This window comes from Cannabis sativa, chromosome 7 (genome assembly GCF_029168945.1).
Source record: "Cannabis sativa cultivar Pink pepper isolate KNU-18-1 chromosome 7, ASM2916894v1, whole genome shotgun sequence".
Taxonomy (NCBI): Eukaryota; Viridiplantae; Streptophyta; class Magnoliopsida; order Rosales; family Cannabaceae; genus Cannabis; species Cannabis sativa.
Genome location: NC_083607.1, coordinates 60,959,354 through 60,983,153, shown reverse-complemented (window position 1 = coordinate 60,983,153; position 23,800 = coordinate 60,959,354). Strand labels below are relative to the sequence as shown.

The window sequence follows — 23,800 nt, the reverse complement described above, 5'->3', positions numbered from 1 at the left end:
GCTTTAACAAAAGAACCCTTCACCATCTCAATCTTGCAACAGGTAGGAATGTCGGTTGGGGCAAAAATATTAAAATTGACCTCTTCATCTTGCACTCTCAACTTTAACTCTCCCTTTTGAACATCTATTAATGCTCGGCCTGTGGCTAAGAATGGTCTTCCCAAAATAATGGGAATAGTTGAATCTTCCTCCATATCAAGAATTAGGAAATCAGCAGGGAAGATAAACTTACCAACCTTCACCAGTACATCTTCAATTATCCCACGAGGATGAGTCAAAGAACGATCCGCTAGTTGTAAAGTCACTGTTGTGGGCTTTGCTTTTCCCAATCCTAGCCTTTTGAAGACAGACAAGGGCATTAGATTAATGCTTGCTCCCAGATCACATAGAGCTTTAGTTTCCACCGAACCCCCTATAGAGCATGGAATATTGAAACTACCCGGATCTTTAAGCTTGGGCGGTAGTTTCTTTTGCAAAATGGCGATACACTCCTCAGTTAATGCCACTGTTTCATAGTCCTCCAATTTTCTCTTCTTAGATAATATCTCCTTCATGAACTTCACATAACGGGGCATTTGTTCCAAGGCTTCAGCAAAAGGAATGTTGATGTGTAGTCTTTTAAAGACCTCTAGAAATTTTGTGAACTGCTTGTCTAGATTGGTCTTTCGGAGTCTCTGAGGATAGGGTATTTTCACATGATGATCAATACTGATTGGTGGAGACTGCTGTGGTGGTGCTGGACTATCAGTAATCTTCTTATCTGAGGATGCTTGAGTTGGTGTTGTTTGAACTTTAATCTCTTCATCCACTGGTTGTATCATCTCAGGCCCATGATATTTCTTTCCACTCCTTAAGGAAATTGCTTTACGTTGCTCTTTTCCTTTTGCATCATTAGTGCTAGGCGAATTTCCTTGAGCTTGTTTTTCCACTTGAGTAGCCAATTGTTCCATTTGAGTTTCTAGAGTTTTAATAGAGGCTCTAGTTTCCATCATGAATTGGAGCAATAAATCAGCTTGGATAGTGGAGCTTCCACTAGAACTTTATTGTCAAAGCTGTTGTTGGTTTTGTTGGGGCTGGTTTCTCTGCTGGTAGAACCCCTGTTGGTTGTGCCCATAATTATTGTTTTGGGAATAGTTTCCAATGGCTTTTGCTTGATCCATTGGCAAATCATCCACATCTGCCTGACACTCAGAAAAGTGATGGGGACCTCCACATATCTCACAAACCACTTGAGCTTGTTTGGCTTGCACTGCGATCAGCTTTGTTAGGGCCTCAACCTGAGCTGTCAGCTTTGTAATGGCATCCACCTCTAGCACACCAGCTACCTTCTTAGTTTGACTCATTTCAGTTGGCCACTGCTGATTGTTTAGAGCCATCTCCTCCAATAGATCATAAGCCTCATTAGCACTCTTTCTCATAAAGGCTCCACCAGCTGCTGCATCTATCAGGGTTCTAGTGTTACCAACCAACCCGTTATAGAAATTATGAACCAGCATCCACTTCTCAATACCATGATGAGGACACTTTATGATTAAGTCCTTGAACCTCTCCCAAGACTCATAGAGAGACTCATTCTCTTGTTGACAGAAATTGTTGATCTCTCCTCGCAGCTTAGCAGACTTTGCTGGGGGAAAGAACTTAGACAAAAATTTAGTTGCTAAGTCTGTCCATGTTGCTATGGAATTTGGTGGCAAGGAGATTAACCAACTCTTGGCTCTTTCTCTAAGTGAGAATGGAAACAGTCTCAAACGAATGGCATCATCACTAACTCCATTGACTTTAAAAGTCTCACAAAGTTCCATGAAGTTTGAGAGATGCAGATTAGGATCTTCAGAAGGGAGGCCACCAACCGAATCGAAGGCGCACCATTTGAAGTATGGCAGGTTTGATCTCAAAGTTATTCGCATCCACTGCCGGTGGCCTGATACATGACTGCACTCCCGTCAGAGTAGGGAGAATGTAATCTCTCAAGCTACGACCATTAGCTTGGTCTTCCACGGCACCACCATTATTGCTGTTATTTGCAGCATTCGCATTCACATTAGCAGCCATGATTTCTGTTGTTTCAGCAGTTGCTGAAACTCCTTCTTGCCTCTTATTCTTTCGATTTCTCCTACAAGTTTTCTCGATTTCAGGATCAACTAGTAATATGACTGCTTGTCCTGGACAGCGCATACACTAGGATTCCTGAAATAGATAACGAAAATATTGCAAGAAAAAGATTAGTAATTAGCAAGAAAAATAAACCAAAGTAGAAGTTAGTATAATTTTGGGTAATATTAATCTTTATACAATTCCCCCGCAACGGCGCCAAAAACTTGTTGCGAAAATTATTAATTACTACGCAAGTGCACGCAATCAAGTAGTATACTCACGCAAGTGAGGTTGAACCACAGGGAATTGGATTAATTACTACTAAACTATACTTATAATTCTCTTTGGCAAATCAAAAGTATTTATGATTGAAAAAGGAAGAAAGAAATTCAAGAAACTTAAAGAAACAAGTGAATATTAATCAAGATGAGAGAATAGGGAGACGAATCCTGTTGTTAAGTTACCAATGTTAATGTCTAATTGCTATCCTTCTCTTGAAGTGAATGACAGATTATAAATTAACCTAGCTCTTTTCAGATCTTCTAGGTTCTAAATCTCATGCTCTCTAATTAATCTCTTAATTAAACTAACATGAAATCAGCATTAAGCAATAATCTAAATGTCACAAAGGCTATGTAAATACTTTCGTTTCACATCAAAACCTAGACTATCCAATTTTAGCATTCTCAATTCTCACTTTTCAGATTTCGAATTGAGATCATAAAACATGTAAAAGGTGATCAATCTTGCACATGGAAATTAAACACAAATATGAATAGTGTTCACAATCAAGATGGAGGAATGACAATTATTTATTAACTAGGAAAAACTTAAACAACATTCATCATTCTCCCTAAATAGGAGTTTAGTTCAAAACATCCATAATCAAATCCATAATTAACATTGAAACAGAAAATAGCATACAAAAATTAAAGAGAAGAGAAAGAACTAGTTGAAGCAATTGATCTGGGTCGCCACAAGCCGCTCTTCTAGCCTCCTCCTTTGTTTCTAGGGTTCTAATTCTGAATAATCCCTAATTTTCACGAACTCTCACTATTTAAACCAAGTCTCAACTTAAAAATTCGTGAAATTACGAAACTGCCCAAAAATCCCGTCACTGGGGTCCCCGTCGCGACTGGCAAAGCTCCCGTCGCGACGGGATTAAACTTTGAAACTTCAAGATCCTCTCTGCCAGTTCCCGTCGCGACTGGCATGTTCCCGTCGCGAGTAAACTTTGACTCCTTGAGAATCTCTCTGCCAGTTCCCGTCGCGACTGGCAAATTCCCCGTCGCGGCTGGAACAGGCAGCGACACCAATCTTGGATTTTCTTCTCGATTCTTTCACAACTTTTCCTCAATTCTTGAACATACTTTCTTTAAATGCCCGAGGACCTGAAACCAAAGAATCAAGCGTAATATAGCCCTAAAACTAGAAACAAAGAGTGAAAACTAACTGAAAATATGACCCGAAACTTAGACTAATTTTAGCCTAACAATAATTATAACATTCATAATAATGAGAAAAGAATAAATAAAAGATTATTTTAGATATAAAATAAATAAGGGTGCATCAGTACATCCTTTTTGAGGAGGTACATTGTAGAATTTTCCTTAAATAATTTAAGAAAGTTCTGATGTACCCCTATCTGTTTCGATATTTGAGAGAGTTTTTTAGTCTTATTTTTTTCATGGTCGTGTATGTTGTAGTTATTTAAGACATCTTGCATAATTTGAGAAATTCGAAAAAATATTTAACACGTAAAAAATAGAGTAAAACAGTATGTTGCATGCGTGACTCTTTTATTTTTTACGCGTATGAAATAAACTATTAAAACGTATTGTAAATTATTCTGAATTTTTTAAAATTTTGTAAGATATCTTAAATAACTATAATATACACGACTATGAAAAAAAATTAGGTAAAAAGTTCTCTTGAATGTTGAAACTTATAGGGGTGCATCAGTGCACCCGTTTATGGGAGTGCATTGTAGAAACACTCGATAATTTAAATTTAGAAAAATAAATTTTATATATGAAAATATATCAATAGGTTCTATAAAAAAATATTATATAATAGACTAAAAATTTAAGAAAAAAAATTACAAAAATACGTAATACAGAAAAAAAAAAAATTATGTTTACACTTTGAACTTTTTTGTTTACAAAAATACGTCTTCAGTAAAAATAATAAACTGTTTTTTTAGTTGTTTTATAATTATATTATAGTTGTCATGAAGTTGATTTATAGTTGTCGTGAAATCTATTTCTCGTTATTTTTTAATTATTTTCTTACTTTTTGCTTAGTAAAGTATATTGTTGTAATTTTAAAATTTTACAAGTGTATCTTTGTAAATAAAAAATTTAGGCCGTAAAATTATAAATAAAATATAAAAAATAATATTTTTTGAAAATAAAAATATTTATATTTTTGTCACTATGTGGAGGTTGCAATCGAAAAAAAGAGGATGCAAATTTGTCTTCGAGGGTAATACACCGTCGTCTTGTTGTTCTGTCTCCTGTACAGTATGGTTCCGGTTTGGTGGTGTGCTTTGTATAGTTTATTTTATTTGAATATTTTAATTTTTCTTGTGTAGGTCGACATTTATCTTTAATGATTTTTAATTTTCTTTGTAATAAGTAATAATAGTGTTTATCACTCTGCCTTTTGTAATGTTCGCTTTGTGCTATTCTTGTTGGGCTTTGCATTGATGTGGGGTGTTATTATTTGGTCATGTTCTTGTGAGATTTGTACAACTTTATTTTCGCATGATTTATTGGGCTCTTGACTCTTTACCCGTTTACCTTGTTGAATATTATTTAATTTTTTTAAGAAATCAATATTTTAACAATTTTTTTTTTATATAAAAATACAGACTGTTATTTTCATTTTGTTGTGGATATCCAAGAGAATTGTGTTAAGAGATAATGTTCTCTCTATGAAGGGCATTATGATTAGCTACAAGTAACACATAATGATCTTTTCCTTGTGAAGGCATGTTTTTGGAGTATGATCACTTGTTGAAGAATATTAATTCAATAAAAGCTTGTTTTCATTTCATAGGCATGTATTGCCAAATATGTGATCTTATTTGTCATAGTTAACAAAAAAGGGAAATGTGAGCTTATTTGTCATATTAACAAACAAAATTTTTTTTGAGTGATACTCTTCTCTCTCTCTCTCTCTCTCTCTCTCTCTCTCTCTCTCTCTCTCTCTCTCAATTATTTAAATTTTAGTTGAATCACATTCGTTTTCTTTACATGGTACTTCATTTCATACCATATCTTGCTTTTGTTGTCATCATTATCCAAAGTTACACAATATATATAGGCTGGCCAAGATTTGTATAAAAATTATTCTTTTTAGGGGGGCAAAGTGTGAGTATGTTCATTTATGATGTAGTTGTGAATATTAAAAAAAAATCAGCAATTAATGTTATGAAAATGTAGAAAAAGTCATAATATAATAGCACACTTATTAATGAAAGAATATATGAGGTGTTTAAGAGAATAAGTTGTACAAGTACAACCTTATGCCATGCATTGCAGCCATTGTGGGAACTCAAGTACTTTACAAAAGAAAATAAACAAACAAAAACATTATGTCATGAATACATAAGTTTGCCATTTAACAAAATAAAAGGTACAATTAATAATTTTTTTAAAACACAGAGTCTAAATGGTATTTACCCTTGTTATTATTATTATTGCTATTAAGGTACTTTAAGATGCTTAGTACCACAAGAAATAGTGTTTGTGAATATCATAGCTTTGTTATTTAGATTTCCAAAGGCAGTTGTATCTTATGTGTCCCATAAAAATACTGGAGCTTAGTTGTGTTTCATGTGTCCCACAATAATATTGCAGCTTATAATTTGGTTAAACATATTATTAGAATATATAATGAATCATGTTAGTTTAAAGAAATTCTTGCGCCAATTATTAATATCTTCTTATAAATTGTCTTGTCAGAATTTTAATCACCGTAAGATGTCCTTTAATATTTTTATTTTTAGTATGGCTATTAAACGCTGTAAATTTCTCGGAACTTATGTTATTGTAATTTTAATCACTCATATTTTAGAACATTTCTCCTTTTAGTATTACTATTAAACACATTAAAGTGACCAATTTATGAGTGGTTAGTGGTTAGCAATTTTTATATATTACTTATAATTATAATATATGAAATGAAACCCACTAATATCATTATAACATGTCCTTCTAGTATTGGGTACCTTAAAATTTTCTCTTTTCCTATAGCATAAAATTGTTACCATTATATTCCTTAAAAGAAAAATTCTTACCATTATTTGATCAAACATTGTTTTGAATGTACTAATAGCAAAACTGATGACATAAAAATGTTGATGCAATACTAGTTTAGTATTATTATTATTATTATTACTACTACTTTAGATTTATTACTCACTTATATTATTGTTGATCCCTTTGTCCTTTTAAATTGCTACTAAAAGAAGATTGTTGTTTGGTTCCTTAATCCCATCTTAAAGGTTAAAAGCATGACTTAATAGGTTAGGGTAGTTTGAACTCAAAGCATAAAATCAATAGAATCCAATACATAATATAAACACACACATATATATATATATACCTTTATAAACCATGTTGAATTTAATAATATATTATGCTACTTCTATAATTGATTCTAATAATAATAATTAAAAAAACCAAGTAGTTTTTTTATTTCATCAAATTAGTGCCACATTTGTGATTCTTGAAAGCCCTTAACAAAATAAGTGAGCAAATCCTCTCATATAGTGTTATTTGCTTTATATAAGTTTGTTTAATTTGTTTCATCTAAACCCTACACATAAACACATTGGCAGATCCTATGAAGGCTTTTTAATTTTTTAATTTGTTTTTTTTTAATCTTAATTACTTCGTATAATAATACTTAATAGTACTTGTCTTCACTAACTAATATTTATTCTTAGGGGTGTTCATTGGTAAAACTTTAATGTTAATTTTCATATATACATATAAATTTGACGTATAACAATATAAAATTTAATTACTCATCCAAACTAAATGAAAATACTAATTAGTTCGATTGGATGTTGGATGTATTGGATTTTTAGACACCCCATCCACAATCTGATCCGATCCAATTGGATATTTAAAAATAACATCCAATCCGATCCGATCACAATTGGATATCCAATGTTTGGCGGTCGGTTGTAATTGGATCGATCGGTTCTCATTGGATTGGTTCGATTTATGCACACCCCTACTTATTCTATTTCACATGTAACTTTTCTTTTTGCCAATTCTCTTTGATATAAGCTCATTTATCAAGTGCATGCTCACTTTATATATTATACATATGTCGTAAAATTATTTTATAGTCTCCATACAAATTAAGTTGATCTAACAGTTGAAAGTCAAAGTACATCAAATCGAACCTATAGTCTCCATAAAAATTGAGTTGATTTAACGGTTAAAAATCAAAGTACAACAAACCGAGTCTACAATACGTTTCATTGTAATCAAAGTACATAAAAATGATTTAGTTTTTAGCAAACAATTGTGAATTCTTATATCTTGTTATTGTGGTATTTTTTGGTGTTTTCAGGTATTTCAATTTTACAAGCTGATACCTTAGCACTTTTAGTTGGACTTAATTGGACTCTTTCGTGCGGAATTCCAATTAAAGAGATTTGCTCAGATTCGTTGTCTTTGGTCACAGCTATTAACAAAGGAAGAGTGTTTTTTAATAAGATGGGTGTGTTGCTTGAGGATGTCATAGTTTTATTGTCTAAACTTTCGGGGGCAATTTTGTCCCATATGGCTTGGGATAAGAGTTCTGCTGCGTATGATTTGGCAAAGCCTGTCATTCGGTTAGACAATGAGCTATCCTAATTCGAATAGGTGCCGTCGCCGATTGTGGATTGCTGTTTTGTTAATCGTTAATTCATAAAGAAAAAATGAATGAAAGAAAATAAAAGACAAAATCCATTCCCATATAATGTATAATCATTTAATTTTCTAAATATTTTGGGTGTAAGATCCAACATAAGATGTGGACCTTACGCAAGCAAGTAATTTGATCAGAAAGTGATATTCTTCCTTTATTGATAAGTAAATATTGTTACTATTTCAGGTAACTGCAAAAAACTTTTTTATGGTTTCATTTCACTCAATACAATATATACTTACCTACTTTAAGTTCATATACATAGCTACTATACATCATTTATTTATTCTTTTTTTTTTTTTTAACAATCTTTTTATCTACAAGGAATAATCTTCTTTTTATTACTACTAGTTTGGCAGTGAATTGTTTGGATTCAGTATTTTATAATTTTTTAATTTGTAAACTCCATTCATTTTTTTTTTTTTTGTATAAAATTATAATTACACCCTTAAACCCGATTTTAGTCAAAATATTAACAAAATATTTTGGAAAAAAATAGGTTTGGAGACCTAATTTTAATTGTTTGCATTCAATAGAGTTTAAAATATAAGGTCTCAACGGTAAAAAATAAAATACTATTTTTTTTATAAAAATTACTGATTAGACTTTTTATTTTGTTAAATGACAAAATAAACCCTATATTATCTAAAATGGTACAAATAAGACTATTAGCTCAATTTTAAACAATTTTTTTAATATAAGAAACTTGAAAACAATGTAACCAATTTTGTAATAATGCCTCTAGATTGGCTTATTATTAAATTTTATTTTGATGAAAAATCAATTCAGAATACTACATTACTACTTAGTACTATTTTGAAAAATACAAGGTTTAATTTATCATTTAAAAAAATAAAGGGTCCAAAATAACATTTATTCAAAAAAACAAAAAAAAAACAAGGCTAATGGGACAGACAACATTCTTGATTACTACCCCATCCCCATCTTTACCTTTTTGATTCAGTACCATAATAAAAACAGAGAAAGAGGATCAAACTCTATATATAAATTTATTTAATTTTATAAAAGAATAATAATTTAATTGATTGATTACATTCCCAAACCAAACAAACAGATCATAGTTTTGTTTAGCATATACCTTTTCATGCAATGCTTTTTTCCTCTTGCTTGAACTTCCCAACTATCTAAATTCCTCTTTTCTCAAGTTTTCTCATATTCTCACCCTTCTTCTTCTTCTTCTACTTCTTCTTCTCCTCTTCTCTTATCTCTTTCTCTCTCTAACACCCAAGAAAGCTATGATTCCTTAAGATTTTATTATATTTAACAATTGGGTTTATGAAATTAAAAATAATAAATTAAAAAAATTACTCATTGAAATAACACCCTCCCTCCTCATTGGTTCTTCTCTTATTTAGTATATTGTATTAGCTTCTCCATCATCTATCTATCTATCTAAGCTCTAAACTCTAAACTCTCTCTCCCCACCAAGAAAATCAAGAAAGGAACTTCAAAAATTTTAGCACTAATTTATTGAAGAAAAACAGTTTCGAGATATGGGTGGTGGCAATGGCAATGGCGGTGTCGTTTTTCCTTTAGTTTTCTTCTCGTTCTTCTTCTTCTTCTTCACTTCAGGTGATTTTGCAGTTGCATTAATCTTGATTTTTTTTTAATCTCTTCTCTTCTTGTTCATACACTTTAATCTTTGGGTCTTTTTTTTCTGTTAAAAATGTAGTTATTATAGTTTTCACTCTTCTTGGTTGCATTTTTTGATGGGAAATTAAGTGTTTTATCTTTCTAGGCTATGGTAAGAAGAATTTCTATAAATTTATAAAGGAAAAGAACTAAATATATGCAAGCATTAAGGATTTTATACACTTGTATATTTTTATTTATTTATTAACTTTTTTAAAATGATTTTATAAACTATTATAAGGAAGTGTCTCACTAGCTAGATTCTAATTAGTAATTATAGCTTTATGTTACCATTTTTGTTCATTTCAAATATTCAGACATTAATTTGTTACTTCATATATGGCCAAACATAAAAGATGTTTATATATACTCATTCATGCATGTATAGAATTTTTTGGTTGTTCAATTCATGTGTTTTATGTTTCAATCTTTTAGTTCCATTCATGTTCATAATTATTTGTGTTCTATCTTCAGGTCTAAGTTTGGCAGAGAAACCTCACTTGAAAGCAATCCAGAGAAATGAAATTAAAGAGAATCAAGAAAACGAGATACCTTTCTCAACTTCGGGGTTTTCTGAAGAGTTGGATTCGATTCCTGTTGTCAACCCGACTCCAACTCTAACTCCTACTGCACCGTCGTTTAACCAGCCTTCCCAAACACCACCGCAACTGACACCGCCAACAATGACACAGCCAACCCCAACAACAACGACCCCTACAACAACGACCCCCACAGCGCCAACCACAACAACACCGACAACTCCATCATCATCGGGTGGAGGAAGCTGGTGTGTTGCGAGTCAATCAGCTTCAGAGACTGCTATACAGGTAGCTCTTGATTATGCTTGTGGCTATGGAGGTGCAGACTGTTCAGCAATTCAACCAAGTGGAAGCTGTTATAACCCGAACACTCTTCGTGATCATGCTTCTTATGCCTTCAACGATTACTACTCGAAGAATCCAGCTCCTACTAGCTGTGTCTTCGGTGGAGCAGCTCAACTTACCAACACTGATCCAAGTAAGGCTTTTATCCTGAAAAACTTCAGCTCATCATTAAGATATCTGATAAGAACATGAAATTTAAAGACTTTCCATGGTCCTTTAGTGATTTCGAGAAGTAACTTAAACTCAAAGATTATTAATCCCTAAACTAAATGTGCTTCTCATTGCAGGTAGCGGAAACTGTCACTATGCATCAGCTAAATCATCATCCAGGTAAAAAATTTCGAAACTACCTCTAGCATATAATTTCCTAGTGAAAATAAAGAAAAAGGAAAATCAAATTGAGTTCTTGGTATGTAAATGCAGCATGCCTCCACCATCCCCAATGAATCCGAGCCCAATGATTCCGAGCCCGATGAATCCAAGCCCAATGGTTCCAACTACCCCGAGCATGGACACACCTGCCATGGATACACCACCAGGATCATCTATCTTCGGTACAGAGCCAACAGCATCTCCCAACTCAGCCATCTCTGTCTCGTACTCCAGAACATTGTTATTCATCACCACTGGTCTCTTTGGCGCGACCATTGCAGCAACCTATCATTAAACAGAATAAAACCATGTCCCAACAAATTCTCTGCAAGGGAGGAGGCGGTTATTACACTTGCCGCCACCAAAACCAGAAGAAATTCGAGGAGGCAAAGAGAATCTTGAGCTATAATATTCTCTCAAGGCCTCTCAATCTTAGCATTTGAGTTATTTTTATACTTCAATATATGTATACCTATTATTAGTAGACTAAAGAAGCAATAGGGAGAAAACAGAAGAGGAAAGAAATTTAGGTTCTTGTACTTGTAGGCACATCCTTGTTCTCTCTATAGCAATAGAACAAATAAATTTATTATACAAACTCATACTAAACACTGACTATTGCTAACTTATTGATTGACTAATCATAATAGAAGTGAGTGAAAAAACAACTGAATAAGGCATGTCACAACTAACTAGAGATTACAATTTTAACAACATTCTCTAACAGAATGAAACTAGCATAATGGCAGAGTTAGTTAAATAATCTTTTTAGATCACAAGATGGCATTATACTGTTTTGATCACCGACAACTTAACAAAGTCGGTATCACTTATCTGCTTACTGTATGGAATATTTTTCTGCATTTTTATTTTTCAAATTCATAATCTGGTAGAATGTAAATCTTAGACTGATCCAGACACTGAATATGGAAGCACAATGCACAAGTTAACTTATTGGCTCATATAAACAAAAATACAATAAGTTCAAATTTACATTTACAATGCACCACAGCTATTATTTCTTATTGCATTTGCTGAACAAGATATTCATACACCTAATCTAACAAGGTAAAGAACAAACAAACAAACAAACAAAAATCGAAGACATCACTTACATACTTATTTCAAACAACTTGCTATTATTCTGAGGATTACAAAAGATTAAATAAGCAGCAACAATGATACAACAGTGGTACAAATGATAGCTATGGTGGCAACAATTGAACCTTGGTCAAATGATTTCTGCAAGCTTCCTGTTCGTGTAAAATGCTGGAATGCTAAATATCCAGCAATCACCAATGATATTATAGCCCCTTCTTGTGTTCCCCTGCCAATGAGAACGGGAATGAGAATGAGAAAAAAAAAATAAAAAATATGCAAACTCATATTCTGGTGAGCTGGTATCAATTACCTAAGGTTCATAACTTGATAAGGAGCCACAATCACCAACAATAACCCCAGAAATGGCAACTCGAGCTCACCTAAATACATGACAAGTCCAACACAAGATTTTTGAGAAGGAAAGTAAGATTCAGAGCAAGCCACACAAAATGCATATACATAGAAAAAAGTAAATTAAGAGAACTTACCAGGAAAAGAGAAAAAGAGGCGAACAACTAGAGCTAGGAATGCAGCCCAAATACCATACTCACCCCTGTAATAGAATCAACAAAAATTGAATAAGGGATAAATCCATTCAGAATCAGCTCAATACTTGTTGGTGCTTTAAGGTATAGTATTTTAGATAGAATATCTGAAAGACTTACTTAATCCATGCGACGATACTTGCTGGTGCTTGTAAGGCAAACAATGGAATGAGAAAAGATTTATGAATACCAGTTCCCTTAACAAGCATTAAAACCCTGGCATAGTGATTGAACATCCATCAATGCATATTTTACTTAAGCAGGCCACAGTGTTCATTCAATAATATCAGTAAGAAAAAAATATATTGCAAAGGAGCTATCCAAAAACAAACTGAGTGTGGTTTCATTAAATATCAGAAAACATGACAGTAAATTTTCTAAACTGTTGATTAATTTGGTCTTAAAGACACTTAAAAGAGAAAGTGTTTGGAAAGGAAGAGGAACTAATAAAAAATTGTCATATTTTCAAATTTTATGTTTCAAATTTAGTAAGCAAACACAAGAAAATATAAGAAAGGAAACACTTTCCTAACTTTTATCCCACTACAGTAATGACCAGTAGACAAGGCCTTTTTTTTCACAAGAATGTGATGAAGCTCTCAGCCCATTAAAATAATAGTTTTGATAGTTTTAGGCCATACAATGTTCAAAATTCACCTTGAGCTATCTAAAACACTACATTTCCAATACAAATCACTAGCTAATAAAACTGCCACCTTTACCCAACAAAGTAATCATTTTTAGATACTTGGCTGAATAAACGATAAGCTCAGAAAACAAAGATATCGAGCTGACACGTGGCATTGCATATATACATATACACATATACAAAAAGAGATAAGAGAGAAGATTACACAGAAGAAATTGTGGAGATCCATTGAAGATTCCGAACAGAGAGTGGCGCAGCATAACACACCGCACCAGATCCCCTCCTCCTCCTATTCTTCACCGCCATTATGCTCTCGTTTCCAATCGAAAATCTGAACCAAAATCCAAAACAATAAGGAGATACAGTTTCAAAAAATTCAGATATGAAATCGCTCGAATATTACAAACCTAAGCTCGCTCAAACTCGAGCTGGAATTCAAGTTCAAAATCTGAGCTGATCGAGTAACAAAATTGACTAGCTCGGTTTTCTTCTTCTGCTGAGTTCGAAGAGAGAGGAAACCATAGCTATGGCTATTGCTGTAGAGAGAGAAAGTAGTATTAACTGACGGTTTACACGAGAGAGAAAGCGACGCCATTTTTAACAGTTTTTTTTGTACTTGACAACGAAAACGAAAGCTACTGGTTTATATATAGATGGAGTTAGGGCACACGAAAGTTATGGTGGGTAGTAGGTGCAGCTGATTCTGATCTCTTGACGAGACTCGTGACCGTACAGTTGGTGCATTGTTATTGGTTGGAGTAGGGAAGTTATGTTAGGTAGCAGAAGTAGAGGATTATTGTATGTAAAAGTTGAGATATTTTTTATATAAAAAAAAAGAATTGTGATATTTTTACATAAACGTCTATTATTGCGTTCTAATGTATAATTATAAATTTTAATGTATCTCAAAAAAAAAAAAAATTATAAATTTTAATGTAAAATTTAATATATTAACTAATGTTGACTTAATATTTTTTTAAAAAATATAAATAATAAAATGTCATTTTTACTATTTTTTAAACTAAAATTTTTTAATAAAACTTTAAAAAAAAGTATTAGGTGATTCTACAATGCACTCTTTTAAAAGAGATGTACTGATGCACTTTCTACTTATTTCGGCATTCAGAAAAAAAATTTAGTCTAATTTTTTTCATATTCATATACGTTATAGCTATTTAAGATATCCTACAAAATTTTGAGAGATTCGGAATAATTTACAATATAAAAAACAATGTTCAAACAGTCTATTTTACACGAGTATAAAATAAAATAGTCACGCGTGCAACACACTGTTAGAACGTAATTTTCGGCATGTTAAATTTTTCCGAATTTCTTAAAATTTTGTAGGATATCTTAAATAACTATAATTTACATGACCATGAGAAAAAATTTGACTAAAAAATTATTTTGAATACGGAAACAGATAAAGATGTATCAATGTACCCCTTTTAAGGGGGTGCATTATAAAATTTCCCAAAAATATTTTTACAACTTAATTTAATTTATTCCGATTTCAAGATTATTACTTAGATTCTGATCCTACAAGTTAAGTAAACATCATATTTTGAGTCCAATTCATTAATCTAATTCTTAATTAATCCAATTAATCATTTTAATTACATCTCACACATTTTAATTTAATTAATAATACAGTAGAACCTCTATCCAAGAATACACTTGGGACCAAGTAAATTATATTCTAATTGGAAGGTTATAACTAAATAGAGTTACACTAGAAAAAAAAATTAAAAAACCAAAGAATATCAATGTAACAATAATAACAATAAATAATCATTAATATTATATCATAATAGAAATATTTTAGAGTAAATATAATTTCACACATGTATTATATATTTAAAATAAAATTATTAATTTTACATAAATAAATTTACAAAATACATGTATATATTTTATTAAGATGTAATTATTCTTATATGGAGGTATACTTTATTAACACGGGACTTAGAAAATGTATAACTAATTACAATTTAGAGGTTATTCTTATTTATAACTGGCCCAAATCGGGACTTAATTTTTTTATAACAAATTAGAGGTTATTCTTGAATAGAGTATTCTTAAATAGAGGTTCTACTGTATAGAAAATGGCTAATCTAATTTGCTCTGTGGAGAATGCTTATGAGAATATGTGATGAAGCTTAACCCAAAACGACATGTCATTGTGCTCTAAACGACAACAAAACAGCTCAAAAACAATGGCGGAAACTGTCCAATGAAGAACAAACAACTCTTTCTTCTTTTCCTCTCTTCTCTCTATTTCCTAGCTGATTTTTCTTTAACTTTTTCGCATTGGTATGTATAATGGAAGCCCAAATTAATGTTTCCGAACCAGAAACTAATCCTCAGACTATGGATTCCGATTCTCCAGGTGCTCACTGAATTTTGTTTTATTTAACCGGGTTTTTTGAGATATAAACAATTTTGTAAAAAAGGTTCAATTTTGAGCTGAACTAACATCTGGGGTTGCTTAAATTTCCAAACTTGTTTAATTTAGGGCATGACTGAAACTTGTATAGCTAATGGTGTTATAATGAATTTGTTTTCAGGTGGGTTTGATGAACTCAATTTTCATGAAATAGTTAACGAAGGCTCATTGAACTTTGAGGAGTGGATTTCACTTATTACAAAGATTGAGAGAGTTTATCCTGTAAGTTCAGAAATTCACAATCTTGAATTGGCATTTGGCATCAGTTTAGTTAAATTTTATTACATGAAAGTGAAACATATGGCATCATTGGTAAGAAAAAAAAGAAGAATAACAGGGTTTGAATAGTTGTGTTTGTACTCTAACTAACTCCAATGGCCTCTGCTTCTGTTAGAAATTTATAAAACATTAGATGCTAATATAATTTAGAACACTTAGTTGAACAATATTGAAGACATAGTTATTGGTAGTACAATACTCACTTACCAAGTCTTCTTCCTTTAGATCATATCAATAACAACATACAATAATGATGAGAGAATATGTATTTCTAGAGTTAGGGAGGGGACCTAGCAACAAAAATATAGTTGGAGTCAGCCTTCTAAGATTTCACTGCTTCAACTAGACTTCACACAGTTGTTCATAAAAAACACTTGACTTACTAAGTCTTCTTCCTTTAGATCATATCAATAACAACATATAATTATGATGAGAAAATATGTATATATAGAGTTAGGGAGGAGACCTAACAACAAAATTCTAGTTGGACTCAGCCTTCTTAAGATCTCACTGTTTCAACTAGACTTCACACATTTGTTTATAAAAAACACTTGACTTATTAAGTCTTCCTCCTTTAGATCATATCAATAACAACATACAATTCTGATGAGAGAATATGTATTTCTAGAGTTAGGGAGGGGACCTAGCAACAAAATTCTAGTTGGACTCGGCCTTCTGAAAATCTCTCTGCTTCAACTAGACTTCACACAATTGTTTATAAAAAACACTAGACTTCACACAGATACTAAGCTTATTAACACTAGACAACAAATAACTATTCTCCTCAACCTCTATTTTAATAAAGCAATAAATCCTTTAATGAAAAACCAAACTAAAAGTCTTACATTTAGAAAGTAATGGATGTTAACAGATTGGTAAATGTTGATTGAGGGGAGTAATGGTAAGCTTAACACCCAATTAGTCAAAAAATGTCTCATTACATGTGTAAATTATCTTAAGCTTGGTTGTTGCTTTACTTATTATTGCATTTTGCTGCCTCTAGATTGGTACCCTGAGTGGAAGTATGGTTTGCTATGGGTGACATTGCAGGATAATATCGAGAAAATTTGCTTAGTTTATGATTCCTTCTTGTCCGAGTTTCCTTTGTGCCACGGATACTGGAGAAGGTACGCTGGTCATAAGGCCCGCTTGTGTGATGTAGGCGAGGTTGTTGAAGTTTTCGAAAGAGCTCTGCAATTGGCAACATATTCTGTTGGTGTTTGGGTTGACTACTGTAACTTTAGTATGTTGGCTTTCGAGGATCCGTCTGATATTCGCAGGTAACTCAATATTTAAAATAGAATATAGCTTGGTATGGCTTGTTTGCATTGGTAACAACTTTTGCTGAGTTTATAAATTCCATTTTGTTGAGAAAAACAAGGACATTTGATTGAATGTATAAATTCCATCCTTTACTGAAACATTGTTAAATGGAACAAAGTTGTGTGCTTAAAACGAAGCAAGTTTTTCTTCTTTTAGTATTCATTTGAATTTAGTATCAAGAAAATTCTGGTTGCTTCTTTTTCCAAAACTGTCTTATTTTCCTTCGAAAATCACTTCTTACATCAGAGATGGTATTCTTTTCAAATCCGCGAAGCTAATTTCCAACGAACCAGTATCACATCGTGCATCCTTTCGAAACAATTTTGAGCAATTTTTTAAGTTGATAGTTCCTACTGTCCTCTATTTTATTAGTTTCGAGGATGAGATTTGTGCAGGCCACAGGTCTTTTCTTGAATCAGGGTGACATCAAAGACCGATTTCTAACAATGAAGTGTTTATGGGCCATGGCATTTCTGCAACTGTTCTTCCTTCATTGTGCATATACATGTGTGTGTGTGTGGCTCGAGTTGAGCAGTTCTGTTAATTTACTCAGATATCGCGAAGTCAACTAATGTTTCTCTTGGAAAAATTTGCAGACTATTTAGAAGAGGCTTGTCATATGTTGGTAAGGATTATTTATGCCATGCTTTATGGGACAAATACATTGACTTTGAGTTATCTCAGCAGCAATGGAGTTTGTTAGCCCACATTTATGTTGAAGCTCTTAGATTTCCAACTAAAAAGTTACATCGTTATTACGATAGGTATCATCATTTGAACTTTCATGTTTCTATCTCATTGTTGGAACTTCCTATATAGAATAATAAATTTTATTGCTTTTGTTTGATCAAAGAGTATTGCTATTGGATTACAGTGGTGCTTAACACCTTCTAGACGTGTCTCTTTGTTATTGGTTAGCGGTACTTTGTAAAAGTTATTATATTAAATTATATGGGATTTGATACTTAGTGATGTGACACCGAGGAGAGTGTTAGGGACCACTCGTACTTTTTATTCCCGAAACTTATAACAGTATTCCAAAATAATTTTCCTATTTGAATTTATTGTTTGAACTTTAAAGATCTACCCTGTTTGTATGGCTGCATTGTTACCTTTTTCGTTTTGAATTTTTTTTTTTTCAGTTTTAAGAAGTTAGCTAACTTGTGTACCAAGGAGGTGGGATGCGAAGCTGTGGATTCATGCTCGGGATCTTCCCTCGAAGACGAAGTTCCTAAAAGTTATACGACAAATGAAATTTCTTCCATTATCAACGACTTATTGGAGCCATCTATCAACTTCACTAGGTCAAAATCACTACTTCAGAAATATCTATACACTGGAGAACAATTGTATCGGGAAGCATGTCAGTTGGAGGAAAAAATTAGCACTTTCGAGATGAAGATAAGAAGGTCCTACTTCCATGTCAAGTCTCTTGATGTTGATCAATTAGAGAATTGGCATAGGTATCTGGACTTTGTTGGGATGCAAGGAGATTTCGACTGGGTTGGTTTTAGTTCTTTTCTTTTTTTTTTTACCATTTATTTGTTTATGAAATGTTATCATATAATATCTAAATCTCTTTTCTATTGTCACTTAGGCCGTTAAACTTTACGAGAAATGTTTGATTCCTTGTGCGAATTATCCTGAGTTTTGGATGCGTTACGCAGAATCCATGGAAAGAAAGGGTGGAAGAGAGATTGCAACCTACGCTCTCAACCGAGCAACACAAATTTTTCTTAAGGTGTGTTCTTTGACCAAAATTATGTTCTTCTAGTTTAAGGAAGTAGCTTTTTCTACAGAAATCTTTCTATAAGTTAGAGTACCAAGCATAAATTTTTTTTAATGAAAACCTCATTTTCCTAAACGCGACCATAACTTCTGAACAAACCTCTCAAGTTCAGGATGAGTAACATTCTCTGTTTAGCAAACTTCTTGGGAGGTTTGCATTTGTCTCCTCAATGTGAGTAGAAAGTAGTTAGGTGGTTCATATTTCAAAATGGTTCATAGAATTGTAGGTACTAATTGACACCCATAAAATGTGTTGATAAATTTTTAATGGTAAAGATTTTGGGAAAATTACATAAATTGCTAATTCTGGTAAAAAATTTACATTTTTACGTTCAAAGGTTTTTGTTTTTTTTTTTTTTACATTTTTATGGTATTCTATAAAGACACGAGAAAACAACAACAAAACCACATGGAAGTGTTGGGTGTGCGACCAAAGTCCCACATTAGCTAAAAACAAAAAAGGTCATGGGTATATAAGAATGAACACTACTCCATTAGTATGACGCCTTTTGGAAAGGTGCAACCGTGAGGACTTAGATCTAAAACGGACAATATCATACTAAAATCTTAAAAATATTTAAAATTTCGTACAATTATGTTATTTTTTTTTTTGTTGTTTGTGTTTTTTTGAAATTATGGGGTCTTACAAACTCTATTGATAGTATAGATGAATCCGTTACTTCATACAAATGTGTAAAAAATGCTAGCTGCATCCCCCAACATTTTTGCATTTGTGAATTTAATGGGATTTTGATTTTGGGAGAGTTCTCTTAGTCTACTAAGATATTGTCATCTACCAATTTTAGTTTCAGAGTGTCATTGTTTGTCATTTGCTTGATTGCTGCATTTTATAGGATGTCTTGACTGAAGTGCTTTATACATGATTGGAGATGTTTATTATGGTCCTCCTCGTATGTATGTTCGTTGCAGAGAGTGCCAGCAATGCATCTTTTTAATGCCCGATTTAAAGAGCATGATGGAGATACAATTGGCGCACGAGCTGCACTTCTTCATTGTGACGAAGAATCAGATTCTAATTTCGTAGAAAATGTTGCAAGGAAGGCTAACATGGAAAGGCGTCTGGTAAATCGACATTATCATCATATAAAAAGACATATTAGTTTTCATTTACGCTTATTTGTTCTTTTTCGAAATTTTCAGGGAAATTTTGTTGAAGCTACTAATATATATGAAGAAGCACTAAAAATGGCTGAGCTGAACAAAAATTTGGATACTCTTCCTATATTATATGTTCACTTTTCTAGACTTAAATACATGGTGAGTAACTCTTCTCCTTTTTCTGTTTTCGGTATGTATTTTGAGCTTCATTGTTTTCTACAAAATTAGTCTCCAAGCAGCTTCGCCTTTTTCATTTCCATCGAGTTAAATTTTCTCTTCTAATGTATGAAAGTTTTTGTTTTCTTGCATACAGATAACTGAAAATGCAGATGCTGCAAGAGATATTTTAATAGAAGGAATTAAACGCTTACCGAGCTGCATCTTACTTTTAGAGGTATTTATGTTCTTCGAAAATAGCTTACCCTAATGATTAAACAACCTTTAATGAGTTCATGAATTGGTGGAACACAAGTAATTTCATTTCTTATCTAAGAAAGAAAAATTGAGATTCATGATGGTCGATTTTATAGGAATTGATAAATTTTGCTACACTGCATGGAGGGCAGCGTCACATACATGTGATCGACTCTGTCATAGCTAATGTAATATCTCCAGGGCCAGACGCGTCTCAAGGTTTGAATGTCAAGGACGCTGAGGATGTTTCGAGCTTATATTTAAAGGTTAGAATTGAAATCCCTTTCGAAGTTAACATCATTTCATTCTCGGAAAAAGCAAATTTTATTGAGCTCTTATGTAGTGCTGATAATGGTTATTGAATCAGTTTGTGGATCTTTGTGGAACTATTGATGAAGTAAGGAAGGCATGGAATCGTCACGTTCGCCTTTTTCCATATTCTTTCAGAACAGCGGTTGATGAGCAATTCAAACATGAAAAATCATCGCGATTTGCTAAAGAGGGAAGAGAGATTAACATTGTCATTAAGCATCAACAGCCACCTGAAGAGTCTAATCTTGACTCTCTTGTTCAGATGCCTTTACAAGACAAAGAAATATCAGAGCCGAAGTTTCCAGCTCATGAGATTCATGATATTCCGTTCGAACAAACCCCAACTAGTGATCAACTTCCTTCTGAAGAAGCTCACAGTGATTCGGGGGAGAAAGTGACGTTGCTTGCTCTTGAAGTTACCGAGCAATCCAAGAAAGATTCACCAGAAACAAATGTATCGTCGGTAGATTTAGTATATTCCCCTTCATCAAGTTTAAAACTGGAAGTTGCTGAAGGAACCGAATCTTTACAAACTTTAAATGAACACCCAAATGGAAATGATCACAACCGAGCTTTCGGCCTTGAACCTCAGCGAGATATGAAGCCACTTTCATTAGAAGGTATTTCGTTACACCCTCAGGCCGAACCATCATCAGACTCAAAATTTTCTATGCCTCAAGAAACCTGCATTTCTGATGAAAGCATGGTGGAGAGCAATCAGCCTAATAATGACGAAGATCATCGTACGCAAATCCAAAGAAAAGCCGAAGCTAATTCCCCTCAAATTGAAAATGAAGTAGTCAATCCATCATCTTCTAAGAGCTATCACAATCCTACTTCAACAAAACCTAGATATTATCAGCAAAGTAAGCCTGCAAATCGTGGAAAGAACTGGCACCGAGCAAATAATTCTAAAGTTCGTAAAGAATCAAAATTTGGATTTCAAGGGCATTTACAAAGATCATCACATCAACACAGGAAAGGTTCTACACAACAACAACACCCCCAAGCTGGATTGAGCGGTCTAATTCCTATCGGTCAAGTTATCCCATCTCAAATTGCATCCCCACAAAGCCATCAAATTCTGCAAGGCAGCCAATCTCAAATTCAGTTTCAAATAACATCCCCACCTCCACCGGTTACCTGGCCTGTGCAAAGTATGGCGCAACCAAATTATGTGGCACCATCTCAACCGGTACAAGGTAGTGAAGAGCAGGAAATTCAAAACAACCAAGCATATAATCAAATGTGGCAATATTATTACTATCAACAACAAATGTTAATGCAACAACAACCTCAGCAACAGAATTTGAATATGTCACAAGAATATCAGCAACAATATCTTCAGTGGCAACAGCAACAATATCTCTATCAGCAACAGCTTCAGCAGCAGCCTCAGCAGCCCGACACACATCAATTACCACAGCAACCGCAACAAGAAGCAGCCAGACAAGACCAACAACAGCAACAAAGTACTCTGTCGAAAATTCAGGAGTGGAATCAAAACTGCTATCAACAGGTTTGTCATTGCAACCTAATGTTATTTTTTTAATGAACATTGCAACCTGAACACATTTGAATATAGGGAGCAACTCGGCATAGTCCTAAGATACCTTCATTATAGGGATCTACCAGTAATTTTGTTGGGGTCATTAAAAAAAATCTCTTGGTTCTTATTAACAATAGTGGTCAAAAGTAAGTATGGTCTGTGTTCATATCTCGAACTATGCTAAGTAACTATCGGTTCTTATTAACAATAGGACCCGTCTTTGGAACTTGATGGAAGCAATCAATCGGGGGTGGAACCAGCAGCAACACATAACATGACATCTCATTCTCAGGTGAGTAAAACCGATCACTTGCCATCACCCGTACTCTAATTCGGTTTCTTAATAAGGCTCTGTGCTTTTCCCTTTTAATTGTCTTCAATTTGGAACAACTTTGCAATATCATGCTAAAATTCCACTCTTTTTTTCGATTTTTTTGCTGTTATAGGACGAAGCAAAGCCGCCATTACATACTTCTAGTGCAAGAGAAGCAAGTGAAACTGTTACAACTCTAAATTCCATTGAGCAATCTCCGGCGAAAAAACAATGACATATGTCAAGTCAATGTAGGATCACGATGACTGATGGAAGAAGGGATTTAGAAACTTTTAGAGTAATTTGGTTGAAAAGATGAAAATAGCATTGCTTGGTGTTAACATCTGATTTTGCTTTGTAATATCATCACATATCAATGAAAGGTGGCAATTGTCTTCTTTGTTTTTCCTTTAGAAAAAGTCTCGAAAAATGAAGAAGAATGAGAATCTCACACCAATATGATGTTACTAACTTTAACATTTTAATCCCAAGAAAATGATACCCCTATTCTCTTTATTTGAATTTTCATTAGATAATCAAGCTGCTCTTTATATTGCGTCTAATCCTGTGTTCTATGAGCGGACCAAAGATATCGAAATTAATTGTCATTTTATTCGTAAGAAGATTCAACAAGGTTTAATTTCTACAAGATATGTGAAGACTGAAGAGCAACTAGGGGTCATCTTTACAAGACTTCTTAATGGTGTGTGGATTGATTATTTTTGTAACAAATTTGGCATGATCAACATAATTAGGCTAATCATTATTCTTTATTCTCTTAATTTCCTAGAATAGATTGCTTAAGTTGTGTATAAATATATGTTAATTTCTTTAGGAAATAAACAAGTAAATTATTCTCTTTACTATTATTTATAATTAGTATTATTTTCAATGGAGTAATGATATGTGCATCAGATATCAAAAGAAAAAAATGATAGGCATGTGCATTCAAAATATGCACTGAAATATTAGACGTTGTAACATGTTATTATATTTTTAAACGGTAGATCTCAATTTAAATAAAT

General features: G+C 33.0%; 3 protein-coding genes and 1 non-coding gene across 5 annotated transcripts; 3 read left to right on the top strand and 1 right to left on the bottom strand.

The window, feature by feature from the left end:
- The first annotated feature begins 1,506 nt into the window (after window positions 1–1,506).
- LOC115701626 (small nucleolar RNA R71) lies at window positions 1,507–1,613 on the top strand. The gene has a single exon (XR_004008619.2). It is a non-coding gene; the product is annotated as a small nucleolar RNA R71 (small nucleolar RNA).
- A 7,371-nt stretch (window positions 1,614–8,984) lies between these two features.
- LOC115697573 (uncharacterized) lies at window positions 8,985–11,548 on the top strand. Its single transcript, XM_030624642.2, has 4 exons — window positions 8,985–9,621; window positions 10,156–10,698; window positions 10,853–10,895; window positions 10,989–11,548. The coding sequence occupies exons 1-4, from the start codon at window positions 9,543–9,545 to the stop codon at window positions 11,230–11,232; spliced, it is 909 nt and encodes a 302-aa protein (XP_030480502.1). The 5' UTR covers window positions 8,985–9,542; the 3' UTR covers window positions 11,233–11,548.
- A 316-nt stretch (window positions 11,549–11,864) lies between these two features.
- LOC115697583 (cold-regulated 413 inner membrane protein 1, chloroplastic) lies at window positions 11,865–13,869 on the bottom strand. The gene is made up of 6 exons (XM_030624659.2): window positions 13,640–13,869; window positions 13,438–13,563; window positions 12,704–12,799; window positions 12,527–12,591; window positions 12,349–12,418; window positions 11,865–12,264 (listed from the first exon to the last, which is right to left on the bottom strand). Exons 1-6 carry the CDS (start codon window positions 13,825–13,827, stop codon window positions 12,099–12,101), a joined length of 711 nt encoding a protein of 236 aa, XP_030480519.2. The 5' UTR covers window positions 13,828–13,869; the 3' UTR covers window positions 11,865–12,098.
- Window positions 13,870–15,364: 1,495 nt separating this feature from the next.
- LOC115697535 (pre-mRNA-processing factor 39-2) lies at window positions 15,365–23,260 on the top strand. Of its 2 annotated transcripts, none has more exons than XM_030624587.2 (13): window positions 15,365–15,621; window positions 15,800–15,900; window positions 17,008–17,237; window positions 17,877–18,044; window positions 18,423–18,783; window positions 18,878–19,021; window positions 19,999–20,151; window positions 20,230–20,346; window positions 20,501–20,581; window positions 20,718–20,867; window positions 20,969–22,432; window positions 22,674–22,754; window positions 22,909–23,260. In XM_030624587.2, the coding sequence occupies exons 1-13, from the start codon at window positions 15,555–15,557 to the stop codon at window positions 23,008–23,010; spliced, it is 3,219 nt and encodes a 1,072-aa protein (XP_030480447.2). In that variant the 5' UTR covers window positions 15,365–15,554; the 3' UTR covers window positions 23,011–23,260. The 2 variants fall into 2 exon arrangements, with proteins under 2 accessions (XP_030480447.2, XP_060957601.1); XM_061101618.1 differs by having other exon boundaries at window positions 15,603–15,621; window positions 16,961–17,237.
- Window positions 23,261–23,800: the final 540 nt, after the last annotated feature.

What these genes read in the sequence shown, in the direction of transcription:
- LOC115697583 (XM_030624659.2), bottom strand. Translation starts at nt 13,827, where the DNA reads ATGGCGTCGCTTTCTCTCTCGTGTAAACCGTCAGTTAATACTACTTTC. An exon ending in TCGAGTTTGAGCGAGCTTAG is followed by an intron (nt 13,564 to 13,639) that starts GTTTGTAATATT and finishes ATTTTGGTTCAG; the next exon opens with ATTTTCGATTGGAAACGAGA. An exon ending in TATCAAGTTATGAACCTTAG is followed by an intron (nt 12,265 to 12,348) that starts GTAATTGATACC and finishes TCTCATTGGCAG; the next exon opens with GGGAACACAAGAAGGGGCTA.
- LOC115697535 (XM_030624587.2), top strand. Translation starts at nt 15,555, where the DNA reads ATGGAAGCCCAAATTAATGTTTCCGAACCAGAAACTAATCCTCAGACT. An exon ending in GCTGCATCTTACTTTTAGAG is followed by an intron (nt 20,582 to 20,717) that starts GTATTTATGTTC and finishes TCGATTTTATAG; the next exon opens with GAATTGATAAATTTTGCTAC. An exon ending in TTTCGAGCTTATATTTAAAG is followed by an intron (nt 20,868 to 20,968) that starts GTTAGAATTGAA and finishes TTATTGAATCAG; the next exon opens with TTTGTGGATCTTTGTGGAAC.
- LOC115697573 (XM_030624642.2), top strand. Translation starts at nt 9,543, where the DNA reads ATGGGTGGTGGCAATGGCAATGGCGGTGTCGTTTTTCCTTTAGTTTTC. An exon ending in CTTCTTCTTCTTCACTTCAG is followed by an intron (nt 9,622 to 10,155) that starts GTGATTTTGCAG and finishes TTCTATCTTCAG; the next exon opens with GTCTAAGTTTGGCAGAGAAA. An exon ending in ACTTACCAACACTGATCCAA is followed by an intron (nt 10,699 to 10,852) that starts GTAAGGCTTTTA and finishes TTCTCATTGCAG; the next exon opens with GTAGCGGAAACTGTCACTAT.